The 20,960-nt window shown below is 39.4% G+C and overlaps 1 protein-coding gene across 3 annotated transcripts in view; it reads left to right on the top strand.

Moving 5' to 3' along the window:
- The window catches only part of efl1 (elongation factor like GTPase 1), a 291,123-nt gene that overhangs the window by 228,671 nt on the left and 41,492 nt on the right, over positions 1 to 20,960 (top strand). For all 3 annotated transcript variants that reach the window (XM_059952643.1, XM_059952645.1, XM_059952644.1), the window contains 2 exons: positions 7,986 to 9,001; positions 12,899 to 13,083. In XM_059952643.1, the coding sequence (XP_059808626.1) occupies positions 7,986 to 9,001; positions 12,899 to 13,083 (1,201 nt within the window). The remainder of the gene's footprint in view (positions 1 to 7,985; positions 9,002 to 12,898; positions 13,084 to 20,960) is intronic.

The raw sequence follows: 20,960 nt of genomic DNA, 5'->3' as shown, positions 1-20,960 counted from the left end.
AGAGTTCCCTCAGAAAGTCAATATCAAGATTCTTGTCATATACACTTGCATCATACACTGGGGTGTTCACTACACTTATTTGATGAGGTAACCATAGCCTTTGGCCAGGAGCAGATGTCATCATGTGGTGCCCAAACTTCATAGAGTGTTTTGACCTTTAACCACTACACTTTCTAGTTGGCAGGTCAGCAGTGGTGGCCAAGTCACTGCCCATCTGCTCTTGACTTCCATTTCAACTCCTCTTTACTGCTCCATATCCAGCAAGAAGTTCTTTCTGGTTTCTGCCTCATCCTGCAAGCTGCTTGGTTCTTGCTCTTTTCAGCAAGGCTCAACGCAGACAGCAACCTCCATGCCGACCTTGCCAGAAACCCTCTACAGCCCATCTCCATGGAGAATAGCCACATCTTTGACCGTGCATTCTTGGACTAAGGACTGGTTCTTTAGGGCCTTCCTCTCATGAGCCTCCTCGTGTCCTTTCTCCCGTGATACTGTGAGGTTCTCCAGAATGGTTTTCTTTTTCTCGATGGACCTCAGTATGATATCTGGTCGAAGTGTGGTTATTACCCCCTCTGGGAATTGCAGCTTTTTCCCACACCAGCCATCATCTCCCACGATTTAGCAGTTTGTAGCAGATTAGATATAGGTCTCTTTGATATGACTGGCATAGCCCTCTGCTTGATAAAAATGACTGCCTTGTTTGCCTCTGTGTCAGCTGGTCTCTTCTTACACCTCTCCCGCTCCAGTGTGTCAGCAAGGGATTACAGAGCCTTGTCATGGCACCACCTATACCATCCTTGTGTTAAAGCTGTTTGCACCCTGACAGTATGTCTGCCAGAGAATCCCAATGACCAGAAATCTTGTAGTTGGGGTCCTTTCTCATCCCCCATGTGTTCATCTGATCTGTCATGGTGTAGGGAGAGTGTCAAACACAGAACGCAGGAGGAAAGAAATGCAGGAAGGCTCCAGTCTCCAAAGCTCTGCCCAAGTGATTTTGTGCTTGGGAAGACCCCACAAATGCAGTGAAAACCTTACAGCAGCATCACAGGCATGTAACATCACATAAGCAAGGTTCACAAGTAAAACACAATTTTTACAAAAAGAAACGTAAGTTGAACAATAACCAAAGTCCATGTTATTGCAAGTGGCCAAGGTGGTCAAGCTGAGCTCTGACTATAAATCAAATCGAACAAAAGTTTATCCAGGCTTAATGCTTGAAAAATGATAGGTCACTGCATCGCCGCCCACCCCCCCTTAACTCAGTAGCCCAATCTAGACCCCTTCCTCACACTGTTCTTTCCACACTCGCTTCTTTTCTTTTGCCCTCCACTCTTATATTTGCAAGCCTTTTACTTGCTATTATTGGATGTTATTTATCAATTCTGTTCAGTGCAGAGATGAGGAAAATTTTAAGCAGCCTTGCATCTCTGAAGGGTGAGTCATGCTAGAGTCCGGCTTTTGGGGAAGATCCTCAGACTCACTCATAGTGGGGAAAGATGCGTCCTGAACTCCTGGCAGCCTTGTAACCAGACAAATGAGACACTTTTGGAATCATGGAATCCTCGGGACCCATGTATTTGCGGAAAGATATCCATGCCTTATTCAGGATCACAAGCCGTAGTTTAAGAACAACTCATGTAGACATCGTCGAGGACAGGGGAACCAAATGATCAGCAGGAACACCAAGAATGAAGTGAGGCTAGTGGAATTAAATTTGGGAATTGAAGTGCAATGTACATTTGCAGAAGTATGTGTGTTTATCTTAAATGATCAAGAATGAACTACTTCTATATTTTGGTAGGTGCATAGCAAAGCTGTGAAGCTGACTCCTTCAGAGTGTATTTGAAGCAGCTGATATGGTAGCTAGACGAGTGTGCTTGTGGTTCCGGATGTCAGAAGCCTCAAAAAATGTGGCTGATTTTAGTCCCATGATTCCCCAAATTTCCCTCATCTCATTTCTATGAATGCTAATAGATTGGAACTTCAATTTCATTATGCTTATGCATTATGGCTGTGTCATACAACTACTCAGATAATAGGTGTACTAGCTGGATTATGTTAATGTGTGTCCATTGCAGAGCCTCCAGACGGCACAAACTGAAACAACAATTGTTCTATCTTTAATAAGTTGTTCAGGTCATACAATAGGCAATGAAAATGTAATCCTATATAACTTTGTGTCAGATCTATTTTTGGAACTACCCTGTGATCCATCGTATGCACATCTGCAGTGAATGTCTGCAGGGCATAGAACTTCAGCTGAGTGCAAAAAGGAGATTGTGATTCAGACATTTGGTGCATCTGGGAGAGGGAAAATTACCCACACACTTTATTCCAGGAGGTATTCATGCCACTTTGATTAAGTACAGCAAAATTGATAGTCAGGAGTGACTGGGAAGTGTGACACCACATGATAAAATTGTGGGGATTTGGGAAGTAACATTGGAAAAGACTTAATATAACAATCACAGCACGGAAACAGGCCATCTCGGCCCTCCTAGTCCGTGCCGAACTCTTAATCTCACCTAGTCCCACCTACCCACACTCAGCCCATAACCCTCCACTCTTTTCCTGTCCATATACCTATCCAATTTTACCTTAAATGGCACAACTGAACTGGCCTCTACTACTTCTGCAGGAAGCTCATTCCACACAGCTATCACTCTCTGAGTAAAGAAATACCCCCTCGTGTTTCCCTTAAACTTCTGCCCCCTAACTCTCAAATCATGTCCTCTCGTTTGAATCTCCCCTACTCTCAATGGAAACAGCCTATTCACGTCAACTCTATCTATCCCTCTCAAAATTTTAAATACCTCGATCAAATCCCCCCCTCAACCTTCTACGCTCCAATGAATAGAGACCTAACTTGTTCAACCTTTCTCTGTAACTTAAGTGCTGAAACCCAGGTAACGTCCTAGTAAATCGTCTCTGCACTCTTTCTAATTTATTGATATCTTTCCTATAATTCGGTGACCTGAACTGTACACAGTATTCTAAATTTGGCCTTACCAATGCCTTGTACAATTTCAACATTAAATCCCAACTTCTGTACTCAATGCTCTGATTTATAAAGGCCAGCATTCCAAAAACCTTCTTCACCACCCTATCTACATGAGACCACCTTCAGGGAACTATGCACTGTTATTCCTAGATCTCTCTGTTCCACTGCATTCCTCAATGCTCTACCATTTACCCTGTATGTTCTGTTTGGATTATTCCTGCCAAAATGTAGAACCTCACACTTCTCAGCATTAAACTCCATCTGCCAACGTTCAGCCCATTCTTCTAACCGGCATAAATCTCCCTGCAAGCTTTGAAAACCCACCTCATTATCCACAACACCTCCTACCTTAGTATCATCGGCATACTTACTAATCCAATTTACCACCCCATCATCCAGATCATTTATGTATATTACAAACAACATTGGGCCCAAAACAGATCCCTGAGGCACCCCGCTAGTCACCGGCCTCCATCCCGATAAACAATTATCCACCACTACTCTCTGGCATCTCCCATCTAGCCACTGTTGAATCCATTTTATTACTCCAGCATTAATACCTAACGACTGAACCTTCTTAACTAACCTTCCATGTGGAACTTTGTCAAAGGCTTTGCTAAAGTCCATATAGACTACATCCACTGCCTTACCCTCGTCAACATTCCTCGTAACTTCTTCAAAAAATTCAATAAGGTTTGTCAACATGACCTTCCACGCACAAATCCATGCTGGCTACTCCTAATCAGATCCTGTCTATCCAGATAATTATAAATACTATCTCTAAGAATACCTTCCATTAATTTACCCACCACTGATGTCAAACTGACAGGTCTATAATTGCTAGGCATACTTCTAGAACCCTTTTTAAACAATGGAACCACATGAGCAATACGCCAATCCTCCGGCACAATCCCGGTTTCTAATGACATCTGAAAGATCTCCGTCAGAGCTCCTGCTATCTCTACACAAACTTCCCTCAAGGTCCTGGGGAATATCCTGTCAGGACCTGGAGATTTATCCACTTTTAAATTTCTTAAAAGCGCCAGTACTTCCACCTCTTTAATTGTCATAGGTTCCATAACTTCCTTACTTGTTTCCCACACCTTACACAATTCAATATCTTTCTCCTTAGTGAATACCGAAGAGAAGAAATCGTTCAAAATCTCTCCCATCTCCCTCGGCTCCACACATAGCTGACCACCCTGATTCTCTAAGGGACTAGTTTTATCCCTCACTAGCCTCTTGCTTTTAATATAACTGTAGAAACGTTTCGAATTTACTTTCACCTTATTTGCCAAACCAACCTCGGATCTTCTTTTAGTTTTTCTAATCTCTTTCTTAAGATTCCTTTTACGTTCTTTATATTCCTCGAGCAATTCCTTTACTCCATGCTGCCTATATCTATTGTAGACATCCCTCTTTTTCCGAACCAAGTTTCTAATATCCCTTGAAAACCATGGTGCTTTCATACCTTTAACCTTTCCTTTCAACCTAACAGGAACATAAAGATTCTGTACCCTCATAATTTCACCCTTAAATGACCTCCATTTCTCTATTACATCCTTCCCATAAAACAACTTGACCCAATCCACTTGGTCTTGAGCTTGTTCAGAAGGTAAGAAATTCTTGCAATCTCTAGACAAGAACAGAGACTACAGGGAGGACAAACAAAACTAACTACAATAACTTTGTGTAAAGGGCCATCCATGGTGTAGGAGTGAAAAGGAATATAGTGGGATAAGAGATATTGAAGTTTCGAGGAGTAGAAGTCTTTCTCTCTTCTCTCCTCCCTCTCTCTCTCTCTCTCTCTCTCTCTCTCTCTCTCCCTCCCCCCCCCTCCCCCCCTCTCTCTCCCTCCCCTCTCTCTCTCCTGTCTCTTTCCCTCTCTCTCTCTCCCCTCCCTCTCTCTCTCCCCCCTCTCCCCACCTCTCTCCCCCTCTCTCTCCCCTCCCACACCTTCCCCCTTTCCCTCCCCCCTCTCTCCTCTCCTCTCTCTTCCCCCCCCCCCCAAGAATGAATTCCATGAAGAGGCATCTTCCTGGACTGTTGAAAAATTGTAGAGGAGATAAAGATGCATTTGTCATGGTTCATTGTGGAAATTAGCAATTTCAATAGAATAAAGGAAGGAGTGCAATGGGAAATTGAGCAGCTAGGTTACAAGTTAAAAGGCAGAAGCTCAAAGGTAATCATTTTTGCATGTCTGAGTCACATACAGAATACAAAGACTTAAGATGTGGCTAAAAGGCTGATGTGGGAGAAGTGTGTTTGTGGTACATTGCACCCATTCTGAGAAATGATGGAGCTGGTCTTTTGGGATGAGCTTCACTGAATTGAGCTGGGATCACAGTAGCTGAATAACTTAAGCTGTATATAATGTTGGGAAAATGGGTAATGATGAGCACTGTGAGGGAGGGAAGAGCAGATATATATGCAGAGTATGCCTTCGGTTAGTCAGAGCGAAGAAAAATTATAGAAATCTAACTTGAAGGCTTTATCTGAATGCATGCAACTTTTGAATGAGACAAATATCAACATACTTGGTGGAGGTTTTAAGATTCTTGTTATCAATTACAGGATTTTGTTTTTTGCGCGGGGGGGATGAATGTTTTTTCTTAGAACTGGTTCCATTGTTTTCTTTGTTTCATGGCTGTCTGTGGGGAAGACAGATCTCGGGGTTGAATACTGCATACATACTTTGATAATAAATGTACTTTGTCATATGTATGCCAGTGATATTAATTCTGATTCTGTATTAATGGCACAAATAATAATAAATGAAAAGGTGGAATACCTTTACAGAGACACAATTGCAAAGTTCCCAAGACAGGGAATTAAATATTGCAGAATACTTTGAGAAGAGGCAGACAGAGTGGAAAAAGACAAAGGATAACCTTGGTAATAGATAGAGAATGAGACAAATGCAGTAGAGAAAAAAGATGAAAGCTGAGAAAGTCTGAATGTACAAATTCGAAGTATCTCTCTCAGGCATGTCATTGCTGATCAGATTATCACCTCAATTATAAGTTCCTATCTGTCTGCAACTTTAATCTTTCATGTCCTTATTAGTTCTGTGTCTGTCATTACCTTGAATGCGTTCAAAGACTATGCTTCTACCACCCTTTGAGGAATAGGTTTTCAAGGCTTTGACACTCTGTGAGAAATTGGGCATCATCTTTATCTTTCAACAGTTTCCTATCCCACAGGAGGGAAATATTCAATCCATATCCATCCTCAGAATCTTGTGTGTCTCAATCAAGTAGCCTGTCAGTCTTCTAAAATTGTAATAAGAAAATCTATCTATTCCAAGTATGTGTCTATTAAATCCTTATTGTTTTGCTTCCAATGCATGTGGTCTCACCAATGCCCTGCAAAATTTATGTATAACCTCCCTATTTCTTCATTGTTCCCATCCATAGCAATTAATAGTAACAGTCTATATCTGCATATGAGCTTATCTTGAACCATCCACCAAGGCATCCAGATCACTCTGTATCTTTTGCCACGGCCATTTGCTATTTGGACAATATGCTTGATTTAATTTTTCTGCCAAAAATGGACAATTTCATGAACTCTCTCGGTTATATTTGAAGAAATTAGATCAGTGTTCAGTGGAGATAAAAACTCAGAAGTATTGATGTGTAATGCCTGTATGTCCAAAATAATGGTGATAATTTAAGGCAGATTCTAAGCAAACAAAAAACTATAGGTATGCATAACAAAGATTGTACAATGATGATGAAAGACTTGACCTGCAATAAATTATGAGTAATGAATTGGTAAAGTGTATAAAAGATGGTTTTCTAAATCAGTATGTTAGAGCAGAGTTTTTTTAAGATATGTTGTCCTGCAATGAAAATAGGATAATTGAAAGTCTAGTAGCTAAGAGGTCCCAAGCGAAGAATGATCATAATTTGTTAATTTATATAAAGACTGGAAGTGATTTTGTTCAATGTAAAAAACATGATCTTAAATCCAAATAAGACTATGAAGCCATGAAAGATGAGTTAGTTTTGGAAGACTAAAGAACCTCATTAAAGAATAATGCTAGTAAACAAGCAATAATTGCTATTTGAATAGTTAATACAGGATCATACAAGTGGTCAGCTTTTTCTGGATTGAGATGAGAAGAACTTTGCTTTCCCAGAGAATAATGAACCTTTGAAATTCAATGCCCAAGAGGATTGTCTATTTTCTCCCACCCCCGAGATGCTGTCTGATTTGTTGTGTGTTCAAGATTTCCAACATCTGCAGGATCTCATGTTTTGTGGAAATGGAATTACTGAATATATTCAAGGCAGAAGTTAATGGATTTTTGACTGTTAAGAGGATTAAAAAGTATGGATACTGAAGTAAAAGAGCAGCTGCGATTATCTTATTGAATGGCAAAGGAGGTACAAGTGGCCATGTGTCCTCCACCTGCTTCAGTTTTTTATATAGCTGAATGGTTCCTGTCCATAGAAATTTCATTTTTATTCAGCTAATTTCTTATGCTACATGCATTTTAAGAAGCCAGTTTTGAGTAGCAGTACTTGGGAAAAATTAACATAAATTAAATTGCATTCCATTTCTACACATAATTTTATCACGTGAAGCGATACTTATGTATACCTAATACTTTTGGGTGTCATTCTTCAGTTTCATGGGTTATCCACCTTGAATAAATCTGTATAAGAATTAATTAAACTTGTCTTACTCTCAGTTCTTAACACGAGTACTCTGGTATCACCTGCAAATTTGCACATTGTGTCCCCAAAAACTAAATTTAGATTATTAATAAAAATTAATAAAGAGCAATAACCATGTCTTCAACACTTATGAGACATTAATTGTGACCATTTATCAAATATCTACTGTATATCCTTTGAGCCAGTTTATATTCTATCTCCATATATAACCACTAGTGCCTAATTTATATTCAAGCCTCTTATGTGCATTTTTTTCAAAAGCTGTGATTGTTACCACTTCATGCCGTTATTTTTTTTTGCAGATTTGCAAAGATTGAAATAAGTTCATCAGCACCAATTGTTCCATTCAGAGAGACTATCATTCGACCACCAAAAGTGGACATGGTAAATGAAGATATGGGCACTCAGCAAAAGATAGCTGTCATTCACCAAAAGAAAGAGGACCAAAATAAATATCCTGAAGGCGTCATTGTGGATTCTGATGGACTGGTGACTTTAAATACACCCAATAAGTTATCCACTGTCAGTGTGAGAGCCATGCCACTTCCAGAATCAGTGACACAGTTACTTGAAGAAAACAGTGATCTGATTCGTACAATGGAACAGTTCAACCTATCAGTAAAAGAAGGCAGAGAAGCTCAAGAAATAAACTTGACCACACTTGAGGCTATCAAGACATTTAAGCAAAAGCTAGAAGAGAGTTTTGTAGGCCGGAAATGGAGAAATGCAGTGAACCAAATTTCATCATTTGGACCACGGCGCTATGGCCCTAATATTTTACTGAATGGGTTAAAAAACTATGATAGGCCATCGATGTGGCAGTGCCTTGACAAAAGCAGTAGGGATTCAAGAGCCTACCGGAATTTTGACAATAGTATAATCAGTGGATTTCAGCTGGCTACTCTTTCAGGTCCTGTATGTGAAGAACCTCTTATGGGTGTTTGCTTCATTTTAGAAAAATGGGACATGAGTAATAAAGTGGAACAGTTTGTTCAACCTTCCACAGAGGAACAGGCATCAAAAACTGAGGTGCACCAAGAGGTAACTTCAGAAGAAAATAGCCTCACTGATTTGAAGCCCCTGTTAGAATGCCCAAAGCAACAAACTGATCAAACTGAGAGCAGCCAGACTCTCGCCAAAAGTTTGGATGATGGAAAATGTAACTCTGAAGTAGCGCTTATGGATTGCTATGGTCCTTTCTCTGGCCAGCTCATTGCCACAATGAAGGAAGCTTGTCGTTTTGCATTTCAGGCAAAGCCTCAGCGATTAATGGCAGCGATGTATACGTGTGAGATTATGGCAACTGCTGAAGTGCTAGGTAAGTACTACAAGAAGGCATTTCCTCGGTTTCATATTAAAACCTATCCCTAAAAATATTTCCGGCTAATAAAAGTTTATGTCCGGATTCCTTTGCCCAGTGTTTGAGATTTCTGTGCTGTCGCTGACATCTAAGCTAATTGGTACAGATCCATAAAATAACAATGATCATGACATAATTCCTTCGCTTGTGAAGTGTAGCAAACTGAGCCTGCTATTAGTTTTTTCACTCTTTCGTCATTTTGTCAACTTTCTTCATAATTGTCCCTGGACATTTGCCCTACCTGATAAAGAAAGTGTGGGTAATGCAAGGCTACATGGCATCTATTTTAATAGGAAGAGTCTGATTGATAAGGCAGTTGAATTGAGACCATTGATAGCATATCTGACAAAAGAGGAAAGCCATTTGGTCTATTTAGTCCATGCTGGTTCCCGAAAGAGAAATCTGATTGATCTTATTCCCGACACCTTATTTTACTGTACGCAAGCAATTTATTCTTTTGTACATATGCCCATCAGCTCTCCTTTAACTCTTGGTGATTGAGAGAGCTGTATTGAAGAGTAAAAGCAAACAAAATAGTGAAAATGAAAGTTTGAGAAATATTTTGCATTGTAAATTAAAATAACTACACAAACACAATCCAAATAAAGTTTTTAAAATGACAAGGAAAAATACCCATTTATTAAAAACTGGTTATAATAATGAAAGGAACAAAATGGCAGGTGTATGAAGTGTTCTTCGATGGTGATTCATAATCATTACCTGACTGAACGGGAGGAATAGCTCAATGATGCAGCAAATCATAAACATGAGAAAGTCTGCAAATGCTGAAAATCCAAAGCAAACACATAAGGAACTGAGCAGGTCAGGCAGCATCTATTCCTTGATGCATGGCTTGTGATAATCATACACAGACAGTTGACTGAAAGTGGAGCAACCCAGAGAAACAGTTCTAGTTGTCTGAAATAATTACAGTAAAAGAAAACTGATATGTTCTAGAGCTGGTAAATTCTTTGTGAAACCCATCAGTTTAGTACAGACTAAGATTTTCCTGCTCTCTTGCTGGGAACATTGCCGTTGAAACTGTCGCAAGCACATTTAACTCATTAAAATGCAGTGTTGATAAAAAGTATTCACCCCTCCCTTTGGAAGGTTTCTTTTTTTGCTGTTTTACAACATTGAATCACAGTGAACTTAATTTGGCTTTTTGGATATTGATCAATAGAAAAGACTCATGTCAAAGTGAAAAGAAATTGCTACAAATTGATCTAAATTTATTACAATTGCTAAACACAAAAGAATTGTTTGTGTACAGGCAGTCCCCAAGTTGCGAACATCCGACTTATAGACAACTCATACTTATGAACGGAAGGAGGAGAATGCCATCCGCCATTTTAAGTCGGATCACAATGCCATCCGCCATTTTAAGTCGTTGCCATTAACACTGTGTTGAATGTGTAGCTTTGTATTTGGCTTAAATATTTCTTAGAAAGATTCACCTTGACCCCCTTTTCCAGTCAGCACCACCCCCACTTATCCATTTAACCTTTCTCAGTGCAGGTGAAGTTTAGGACCCGGGGCAGCATAATACCCGACGCCCGCGGCTGCTGCTGTACTTTTTTATTAAGTGTGATCGTGAACAATAGCCAGATCAGAAATGCTGATCAAGTCAACTAGTTTCTAAAGAGGACTCTGATAGTCCAGTCAGACGGTTCACTGCTGCTCAGCAATAGAACATAAAATCCGCAGTTTTCTGTTCCATTGACGGAACATGATCGCAATTGAAAATAAAGTGGAAATAATAAAGCGATTGGAAAGAGGTGAAATGTCATTGGAAATGCTTTAGGCTACAGTTGGTCAATGATCGGAACAATTTTAAAGGATACAGGTAAAGAATAAAGTGAAAATAATGGGGCATGTGAAAGGCCCTGCCCCGATGAAAGCTACAGTTATTACTAAGCAACGCAGTGGTTTAGTTATTGAAATACATAAGTTTCTTAAGTGTTCTATATGTATAGAAACGTAAAATATATACTATATACTAAGACAAACGTTTGACTAGCTGATGCTAAATAATACCGGATGTACCTATTCTGACTTATATACAAATCCGACTTAAAGATGGACTCAGGAATGGAACTCGTTCATAACCTGGGGACTGCCTGTAATTACTCAGCCCCTTCAAGTCATTATTTATAGATATACCTTTGGCAGCAATTACAGCCTTGAGTCTTTGTGGATCAGTCTCTATCAGCTTTGCACATCTGGACACTGCAAGTTTTCCCCACTCTTATTTGCAAAACTTCTCAAGCTCTGTCAGATAGCACAAGGATCATGAGTGAACAGCTCTTTTCAAGTCCAGCCACAGATTCTCAATTGGATTGAGTTCTGGTCTCTGACTTGGCCACTCCAAGACATTAATATTGTTGTTTTTAAGCCATTCCTGTTTAGCTTTGGCTTTATGCTTGGGGTCATTGTCTTGTTGGAAAACAAATCTTCTAAGTCGCAGTTCTCTCTAGCAGACTGCATCAGGTTTTCCTCCAGGATTTCTCTGTATTTTGCTGCATTCATTTTACACTTTACCTTCACAAGCCTTCCAGGACCTACTGCAATGAAGCAACTGAGAGCATTTAGTATGATGGCCAGAAAGCTCAATTTTGGTTTCATCAGACCATTGAACCTTCTTCCAGCTGACTTCATAGTTTTCCACGTGCCTTCTGGCAAACCCTCGGTCTTCAGTATCTTGTTTCTAAAGATTACTATAAAGTTTCATTTACTACTTTAATTGCTGCTGGGTATTTTTAAATGTTTGTAAATTAGTAAGAGGACTCCAAGGATATGGGGAAAAGGCAGGAGAATGGTGTTGAGAGGGATAATAAATCAGCCATGATGGAATGGCTGAGCAGACCCAATGGGCCGAACAACCCAATTCTGCTCCTGTGTCTTATTGCCTTATTTTAAATCAGTTGTTAACCTATTCTAGTCTTTCATTTACTCTTGAAGAGGGCCTGTGCTAAGTCAGGTCTAGGAGCTAACTGAAATGGCAGTGTGCTCCACGTTCAAATTCTGGTGGTTTGTGATCAGCTTAAGATCCAACCCTTCTAAATCCAGATTTTGTACTTGTTCTGAGGTCTGGATCTTCAAATATCCTTTTCCTCAGGGAACAAAACACCATTCTGATGCATTAAATGCTGTGGCAAATTTCAATATTGATAATCTGTCTTCACTGAGAAGTGGCTTTAAATTTGGAAGATAGTACCTGTAATATTGCTGCACTTCTTGTTTTGTTTTTTTAGATTCAATTTTGTGCTCTCCATGAGGAATAAGACTTGAACATAAGATATACCCAGTCAGGGACAGAAATGGTCCCAGTGTTTATGATACTGATATGATCAGGCAAAAATAGTTACTAAGACAATTAGGACAATAACTAAAAACTTGGTCAAAGAAGAAGGACTTAAGGGAGGGGAGAGAGGTGGAGAGGCAGAGATGCTTTTGAAGTGTGCTTGACAGTTTATTCCTGTTGAGTGTCAATAGTAAAATGAATGGAGTTTGGAGGAAAGCCAACTGGAGGAGAGAATGGGTGAGGTTACATATACCATGAGGGTCGGTCAGCAGATTAGAACTGTGGATCTCAACTTCAAAAACATTTTTATTGGACATGCTTTAAACTTTTCAAAGTTTTAGGGAGCAAACTTTAGGAGATCTGTTTCTTGTTCATACTAACAGTCCACATTACAACTACTTTTTCCATTTAGAAATGCATGGAGTATGCCTTAAACTCAGCATTTAACTGATGGGTTTTACTTTATAATATTACACTTCTGAAGGGGCTATCTTGTATTGAACTGCATTTCTAATTAGTTAATGAATGCGAGTTTCTTTGCGCTTTCTTAGGTCGAGTCTATGCAGTCCTTTCGAAACGAGCAGGCCGGGTGTTACAGGAAGAAATGAAGGAAGGGACAGAAATGTTCATCATCAAGGCTGTTTTGCCGGTTGCAGAGAGCTTTGGTTTTGCTGATGAAATCAGGAAGCGGACAAGCGGCCAAGCCAGCCCACAACTTGTGTTCAGTCACTGGGAGGTAAAAAATCAAATCATTCCATTCCATGTGGGTTTTTAATGTCCTACAGAAGTACTATACTATTGGAGTACATGATGCAGAGTACCACTTTAAACAAAATTCTTCATATTGAAATCCTTAAAGTGAAATGTGCTCTAACATCTTATGATTTTGGGATTACTAGAAGCATTAAGTATTACATTACAATGTAGGAAACTTGGGATTCATTTCACTTGGGATTCAATTGTACGAGATAGAAAGAAGTCCTTTTCCCACTACATCTATGCCCATCTGTACTAATCACACTTGCCTCATAAATCTAAAATCCTTCTAAGCTTTGCTCGTTCAAGTACATGTACCGATATCTCTTAATTGTAACCGTTCCTGCTTGCACCAGTTCTCCTGACAGTTCATTCTAAATTCAGATACTTTATGTGAAACATTTACCCCGCAGATCTCCTCCCTCTCACCTTAAACCTGTGTCCTACAGTTTCAGTATCCCTACCATGGAAGATAGACGCTCGCTATCTACTCCTTCCATATTTTTTAAACCTATCATTGTAATGTCGTAGCATCTTTAGCTCCAGGGAAAATTGTACCAGTCTATCCTTGTGACTTTTTTCTCCCCCCTCTGTACCTTAATCACATCTTTAGTATGGCAACTAGAACTGTATACAGTACTCCAAATTCAGACTAACTAATGTTTTGTGCTACTCTAACATGATGGTCGGATTCTTCTGCTTGGTATTAATGTTAAGGCTCTGTGACATGCCCAGCAGGTCAGACAATAGAAAAAGAAAAGTTGAAAAGGGTCTTGTTCTGAAACGTTGACTGTTTAATCATTTTCATAGATGCTGCCTGGCCTACAGTTCCTCCAACATTTTGTGTGTGTGTGGCTGAGATGTGATGTTGGCAGGTAGAAATGGTGAGTTCTGATACAGTCAGGAAAAAAAAGAGTTACCTAAAGTTGCAGAATTCATTATTGAGTCATGAAGGCTGCAATGTGAGCAGACTGAAGATGAGGTGCTTCCCTCAGTTTGTGTTGGGCCTTTTAGCAGCAGTGTAAGAAACTGCAGACAGTAAGGCAGAGTGGGAGTGAGACAGTGACCAGAAGCTCAAGGTCATCCCTGCAGGCTAAATGCAGGTGCAAAGGGATTACTCAACATGTATTTGGTTTCTCCTGTGTATAGGAGAGCACACTATGAATACTGAATGAAATACACTAATTGGGAAGGAGTGCAAGTGAATCATGTACATTTAAAAATACCTTATTATTTTTTAAGAATGCTTCAAAACATTTCAAAATTATTTTACCTTTAGTTTTATGTTTTGCTTTCTCTTTCTACTCCTTAAAATCAGTGCACAGTTTTAAGACATTGGTTCATTAGAGATTTTCACCATCCCAAATTGCTCAGTTTTGTTTTCTGTGGATGTTTAGTCTAAAGAAAGCTGTATACCTCAGAGTTAACCTAACTCTCATGTGTCCAGACAGAGAGTTAAAGGCAATTTGAGGACTTTTTATGTGGAAAAGAATCACATAGACCTAAAAGAAGCAGCAGTGGCACATTTCTTTTCTGCATGACTTAGTTTTTTTTTTCTTTTTCCATTGGCTACATCAGTCACCGCAGTTATTACTGAGCTCCTTCCAGAGTCACAATACAGATTCCACCCATGAAGTAATTCAATAGGTGTGACCTATTGACTATTCAATAGGTGTCTTCATTGACTTTACATAAGCCTTGAATATCCTCATTGACTCATGGGAAACCCTTTCTCTGATTGCTTAAAGTAGGGAAGTCTTGCCACCATGCATATCAAGCTGAAACAATGGAAGGATTGCACACCATCCAGAAATGATTCAATCATCCACCCTTTCCAGTATCACCTTCTATTACTGTGGCAGAATGTGAAGGTCCTGCATAGTTCTCATTGGCCATTTCAGTTGAAAGGAAGCTGATCCTCAATTCTTTAGGTTCCGTAGGAACCCAGGAGAAGAGATCAGACTACTTCCTATCCACCAGCCCTTAGTCTCCACTAATCTCTCCCAACACTACCTGCCCCATAAGATCAGAATTCCCTTCTCAGAACTGAACAATGCTGAAATATTTCAAATTTATGATAATGCATAATTTTAGATGGATTTTGTCACCATAACGTCACCAAGCTGTGTCCTGATGCAGGGTTTTGACCCAAAACTTTCCTCCAGCAGATGCTGCTCAGCCAGCAGAGTTCCTCCAATAAACCATTGTTCCAATTGCAGTATTTACAAGCTCTTGTGACTACATCCCCATACTTGTTTTAGTTGGTCCTGATGATTGCAAGGAAGGGATATATTGTTAAAATTGCAAAGGTGAATGACTGGTGCACATTGTAGGTTGCACATTTTTCAGCCAGTGAATGGTGCTGTTAGAATCAAATAATTGACTTTGAAAACTCCCACTGTACATTTTAATCTTGAAATGTTAAAAGAATTTATAATTGTTGACCGGATCATAATGATGCTTGTTTCAACTGCTATTGGATATTTCTGTTCAAAAGCATTAGTACATGACTGGATTTTGAACTCTTTATTTTCAGCAAATATAGTTATACAAGTGGCTGTGAAGATAGGGAAATCAAAGTTCCTGTGCTTTATATTTGCTTAAGTAGAGGGACCTTTTCTTACCATGCAGGTTTTTTTTAAACTTACATTATCTGCAATTATGATTACTCCCTAGGGGTCTTTTCACACTGCAGGAAAAAGATTTGTGGATAAAAACATTTTGTCGGGCTGTAGAAGAGTCTGCAGTAATCATTTCAATTGTACGTGCCATGAATTAGCATAGTTCTTATTCTTATAGATAATTGCTATTTGTTTTTTCTAATTCTCCACACAAAATAAGTAACTCATCATGGCTTATTGTGGAAAATTACTGTATGTAATAACAAGCAAGACATGGGAAAAATAGGACTAAATTTATAAACTGCAAAGGATATTTGAAAATGAAATGTTGATTTTCATGTTTTAAAATACAAGGAGGTAACAGTTTCAGTACCGTTACGATAGCGTATTTTAATTTTTTATTCCAATCTTTGCCAGGGACAGTAGAGAAAAATAATTGTCTCTAATTCCAACTGATACATATAGTATTCATAAGAGGGGATGCTAATGTTAAAATACATTAACTCCATTTAGTCACAACTGGAGTGCTGAGGGGTCCAGTCTTACCTGATCTTATCCAAGGAGCCCAGCTTTTGAAAAGTAGTTTCAGCTTTAAGAAGTTTTGCTGGTGTTTATATAGCCCAATTCCCCTCCTAACTTTCTACCCCTGCCCCGTATTTGTACTCAACACCACACTGCTGTTACTGATATTTATTGGGTAATCTGATGAGCTTGTTTGACTTTTCCCACTGCCTTCAAACCATTATCCACAACCAACTGCATAAAAGAGCAACAGGACCATTTGTTGTCTTTTTCCTTGATGTCCCTATCTATTCCCTCTGATTTATCAATTGAGCTATCAGTGCTAATAAGAGTTTTTGAGTATTTTTTTCTCCCTTTGGCTTCTCTTCTCTGTTCTGGCTTCCAATTTAATCTTTTTTAACCTCTTCACCCCTTGAGATTGATAGTTGTGAAGCTATGTGTATTGCTATAAGAGTGAATCAAGATATAGTACAGCATAAGGATAAGAAGCCAGACAGTTCAGTTGACTTTAAAACAATACTGTTTTAAGTGATATATGTCTATGCTTTTTAATTACTCTGAAAGTCTACTGGGCATTGGTAATTCTGTCTTCTTAAGATAGTCTTGATAATCTTACCATGCTTCCCAAGGGTAGCAAATCTGCCAGATCCTCCATTCAAGAGGACTGTGGAGGCTTAATCACTCAATTAAGCCAGAAATCTATAGATTTTTGGATAGGAAGGGCATTAATGCAGGCTCTGCAACTGGATCCTTGACTTCCCCATCAGGAGACCACAGTAGGGTGTGCATTGGAAATAACATCTCCTTGTTGACAGGCAGCACTGGTGTACCTCAAGGATGTGTGCTTAGCCTGTTGCTCTTCTTTCTCTATACCCATGACTGTGGCTAGACACAGCTCAAATGCAATCTATGAATTTGCTGATGACAGAACTGTTGTTGGCAGGATCTCAGATGGTGATAGGGAGATGATTGTTCGGCTGGTTGAGAGGTGTTGCAACAACAACCTTGAACTCAACATAAGTAAGAACACTTCACGAAGGGGAAGTTGAGGGAACCATCAGTCCTCATCGAGGGATCTAATGAACTGCTTCAAGTTCCTGAGTGTCAACATCTCTGAAGATCTATCGTGGGTCCAGCATATATGAAGAAGGCATGTCAGTGGCTATATTTCATGAGTTTGAGGAGATTTGATATTTCACCAAAGACTCTAGTAAATTTCTACAGATGTACCATGGAGAGCATTCTAACTGGTTGCATCATGGTATGGAGGGGTCACTGCTCAGCACTGGAGAAAGCTGCAGAGGGCTGCAGACTTGGGCAGCGCCATCATGAACACTAGCCTCCCCAGCATCAAGGACTTCTTCAAAAAGTGATACCTTAAAAAGGTGGCATCCATCCTTAATAAGCCTCATTATTCTCTCTTCTTATTACCATCAGAAAGGCAGTAGAGGAGCTGAAGACACACAGCATTTTAGGAATAGTTACTTCCTCTCTGCCATCAGGTCTCTGAATATTGAATCGACCCATGAACACTACCTCACTGTTTTTGTTCTTTTTGCACTTATTTAATTTCATTTCTATATATTTCTTATTGTAGTTGACAGTTTTAATTTTTGCATTTAATACTGCTGCAATACAACAAATTCTGTGACATATGTCAGGTCAGTGATATTAAAGCTAATTCTGATTCTGAAATAGTCTCAATTTAAAGATCAGTCATAATCTTATTGAACGGCAAAGCAGTCGTGAATTGCTTAAGATCCTTCTTCTATTCTGGTTCCTATATCCTAAGTGGTGCCTATGATTCTTGAAGTCTTATTGATTACCTAAGTTAGATTATTTTTTCTCTATTTGGAATTTTATTTGATTTACTATTAATATTTTACATCCTCACTTTCAACTCAAACCAAGCAAAAAATTGTACCAGCTCCAAAATCATCTGTTAAAATTGCACTTGTTTCTTTTAACATTGAAAATTAGTTTGTGAATTTTGTCTTGACCCTCTCTTCACCCCTTCTCTTTTCACTTGCCCATCACCTCCCTCTTCCATCCTCTTCTTTCCATTTCTTCCTCCTCCTTCCCTTTCTTCTAAGGTCCACTGCCGTCTCCTTTTAGGATCATTTTCAGCTCTTTATTTCAAAGGTCATTTAAAGGTTCATTTATTATCAAAGCATGTATCCATATACAACTATGAAATTTGTCTTCTCCAGATAGCCACAAAACAAAGAAAGAACATGAAAGTTGTTTAGTAAGGAACATCAACCCCCAAACATACAAAATGGAAAAGGAACAAACAATAAAAAAGCACAGTATAAAAACCATAAATCTGAAAAAATCACAGTCCATAAACACAAAGTCCAATTCATACATGCAGAACCATGATACCATCGTACGATATCACCAACATTCATTGAAAGAGAGGGACACCACATGAGGCAGAGAGCCACAGTGAACCACACAGTGATAGGCTGTTCACAGACTCCTTGGCAGCGATCAAAAGGAAGGCAATCGGTGCTGAACTCACCTCGCCTTCTGCATTTGCGTTGATGTCTCAATCTTGCTTGACACTTTCACCGGTGATTAATAGATGCCTTAATCAGTGAAATGGAGTGGAACATTGGCTTGCGCCCTGTATCAAAGTTTTTTTGCCACAGGGCTGTTCGAGTACATGTTCACTTTCCAGTATCTTCTCGGAGACGGCAATGTGCTGGGTCACTCAGTGATCTCCAACCTGTAAATTGGGACTGTTAGAGCCTGCAGAAACACATTTAAGGTGAAAAACAGATGTAAGAGAAGTTAAAAATGAAATTTTCATGAGCTATCTGAAAACTGTCGACCAAGAGAACGTTGTATGCTGCCACCATCTTGACCGGAAGGATCCCCTCCTATACGGTCCCAGATCCTTGCTTCATACCCCACCTCCACCCACCCACATTTCCCCTCACCTGTTTGTACCAATTACTGGCCTGCTTGTTCTCCTCCCCCTCCCCTACCTTATTCTGACTTCTGCACGTTTCCTATCCAGTTCCGATGAAGGGTCTTGGTCTGGAACATCAACTGAAACAAGAATCTCCTCCTGAGTTTCTCTAGCATTTTGTGTGTGTTGCTCAAGTTTTCCAGCAACTGTAGAATCTCTTGTGTTTACAGGCCTCAGTATTGTCTCCTGTATTTCCTTAAACTATAATGGTGGATTTGTGACATTTTCATGCTTTGCCTGGTACAAAAGCATCCAGAATTGTAATAATGGAGCTTTGCTTTCCACATCTGGATATTGTAAGGATAATGGCTTTTGAGTTAACATAGCAAGGTGAAGTAATGACTGTCTGGCAATGTTATGTAAATCCTTTGAAGTGGTTAATTAAAAGTAGCAGACAACTTTAACATGTATTGACTGAAAGTAATTTATTGTACAACATTTTGACATACTTGGGAAAGGAGAGCCCAATTTTTTTTTCATTCTCATCTAGGGCAGCAATGAAGTCCTCCATCTGTGGCAGTGTTCAGGGTTTCCTTGTTCATATCAGTAGCTTCCTTTCGGTTTTCACTATTGTTAGTTACATAAGTCCTGGGTGGAGACTCGCAAATACCGTCAAACTCAGATATAGAAGCATTATTGTTTCCGTAATAATTTTGTTTTGATCAGTCAGGGTTGTTAGTCCTGAAGTCTGGAGGACTGGTGGACCACTCTTAGTCTGGCTTCTACCCTTTGACCTATTTGGCATGGGTAACCCTACCAAAGGCCAAAGCATAAAGCATAGTTCTCCAGGTCATTGAGGCATGCAAGCCTCCAAACCCAATGACAAGGTTGTGGTCCTCTTGGAGGATGTGATGGCTGCTTTATTATTATTTCAAGGCCCCTCCTGAATAGGCCCTGTGGTGTCAACTGTTGAACTGTGAATGACCATAGGGTTGATCACTCTTGATTTAAACTTTAAACCTTGCAGACCCAACCACATTGTTCCCATGTATCGACCACCACTTCCATCAACCTTATCTTGAACTTCTTTCTCAGATCTGTTTTCTCTCATTCTCACGTTGGTTGATGCTCCTGGCCCAAAGACTTTAGCATGCACAAAAAAAGGACGTCAGAATGTTCAGTGTGTAAAGCTGTTTTATAACAAGGTTGTTGTGCATTGTAATGCACTTACACTACAGCAGGATCTAATCTAAATCAATAATAGGCTTGCCATGACTACCAACATCTAGACACTATAGAATTTCCAGGGCCTGTTTCAGCGTGCAAAATAAAAGTTGTTGAAAATGTGTAACTTAGGATATTTTCTTTTCTGAGATCACTCTTGTAACTTGTATTAATTTAGGAGCTTGCTAGAATAAAAGAAATGAACAGCAATAAATTAGTAAATTGATTTATAAGAGTTACATGTACCAAAATACAGTGATAAACTTTATTTTTTCTGTCATCCATGCAGATCACTTCATTAAAACAATGCATTGAGGAAAAACAATAACAGAATAGAGAATAAAGTGTTAACATTACAGAGAAAGTGGACCACAGGCAGACAATAAAGCTCAAGGCCAAAACATGATAGATTCTGAGATCAAGAGTCCATCTGACAATATTAGGGAATCATTCAGTAGACTTTTAACAGTGGGATAGAACTGTCCTTGAACCAGATGTTATGTGCTTTCAGGCTTTTATATCTTCTGCTTGATTTGGGAGTTGGGGATGCTCTAGTGCATGGTGGTGGTAGGT

The sequence above is a fragment of the Hypanus sabinus genome, chromosome 28 (genome assembly GCF_030144855.1).
Source record: "Hypanus sabinus isolate sHypSab1 chromosome 28, sHypSab1.hap1, whole genome shotgun sequence".
Taxonomy (NCBI): Eukaryota; Metazoa; Chordata; class Chondrichthyes; order Myliobatiformes; family Dasyatidae; genus Hypanus; species Hypanus sabinus.
Note: the sequence above shows the minus strand (reverse complement) of the source record. Positions and strands in the feature narration are given on the sequence as shown.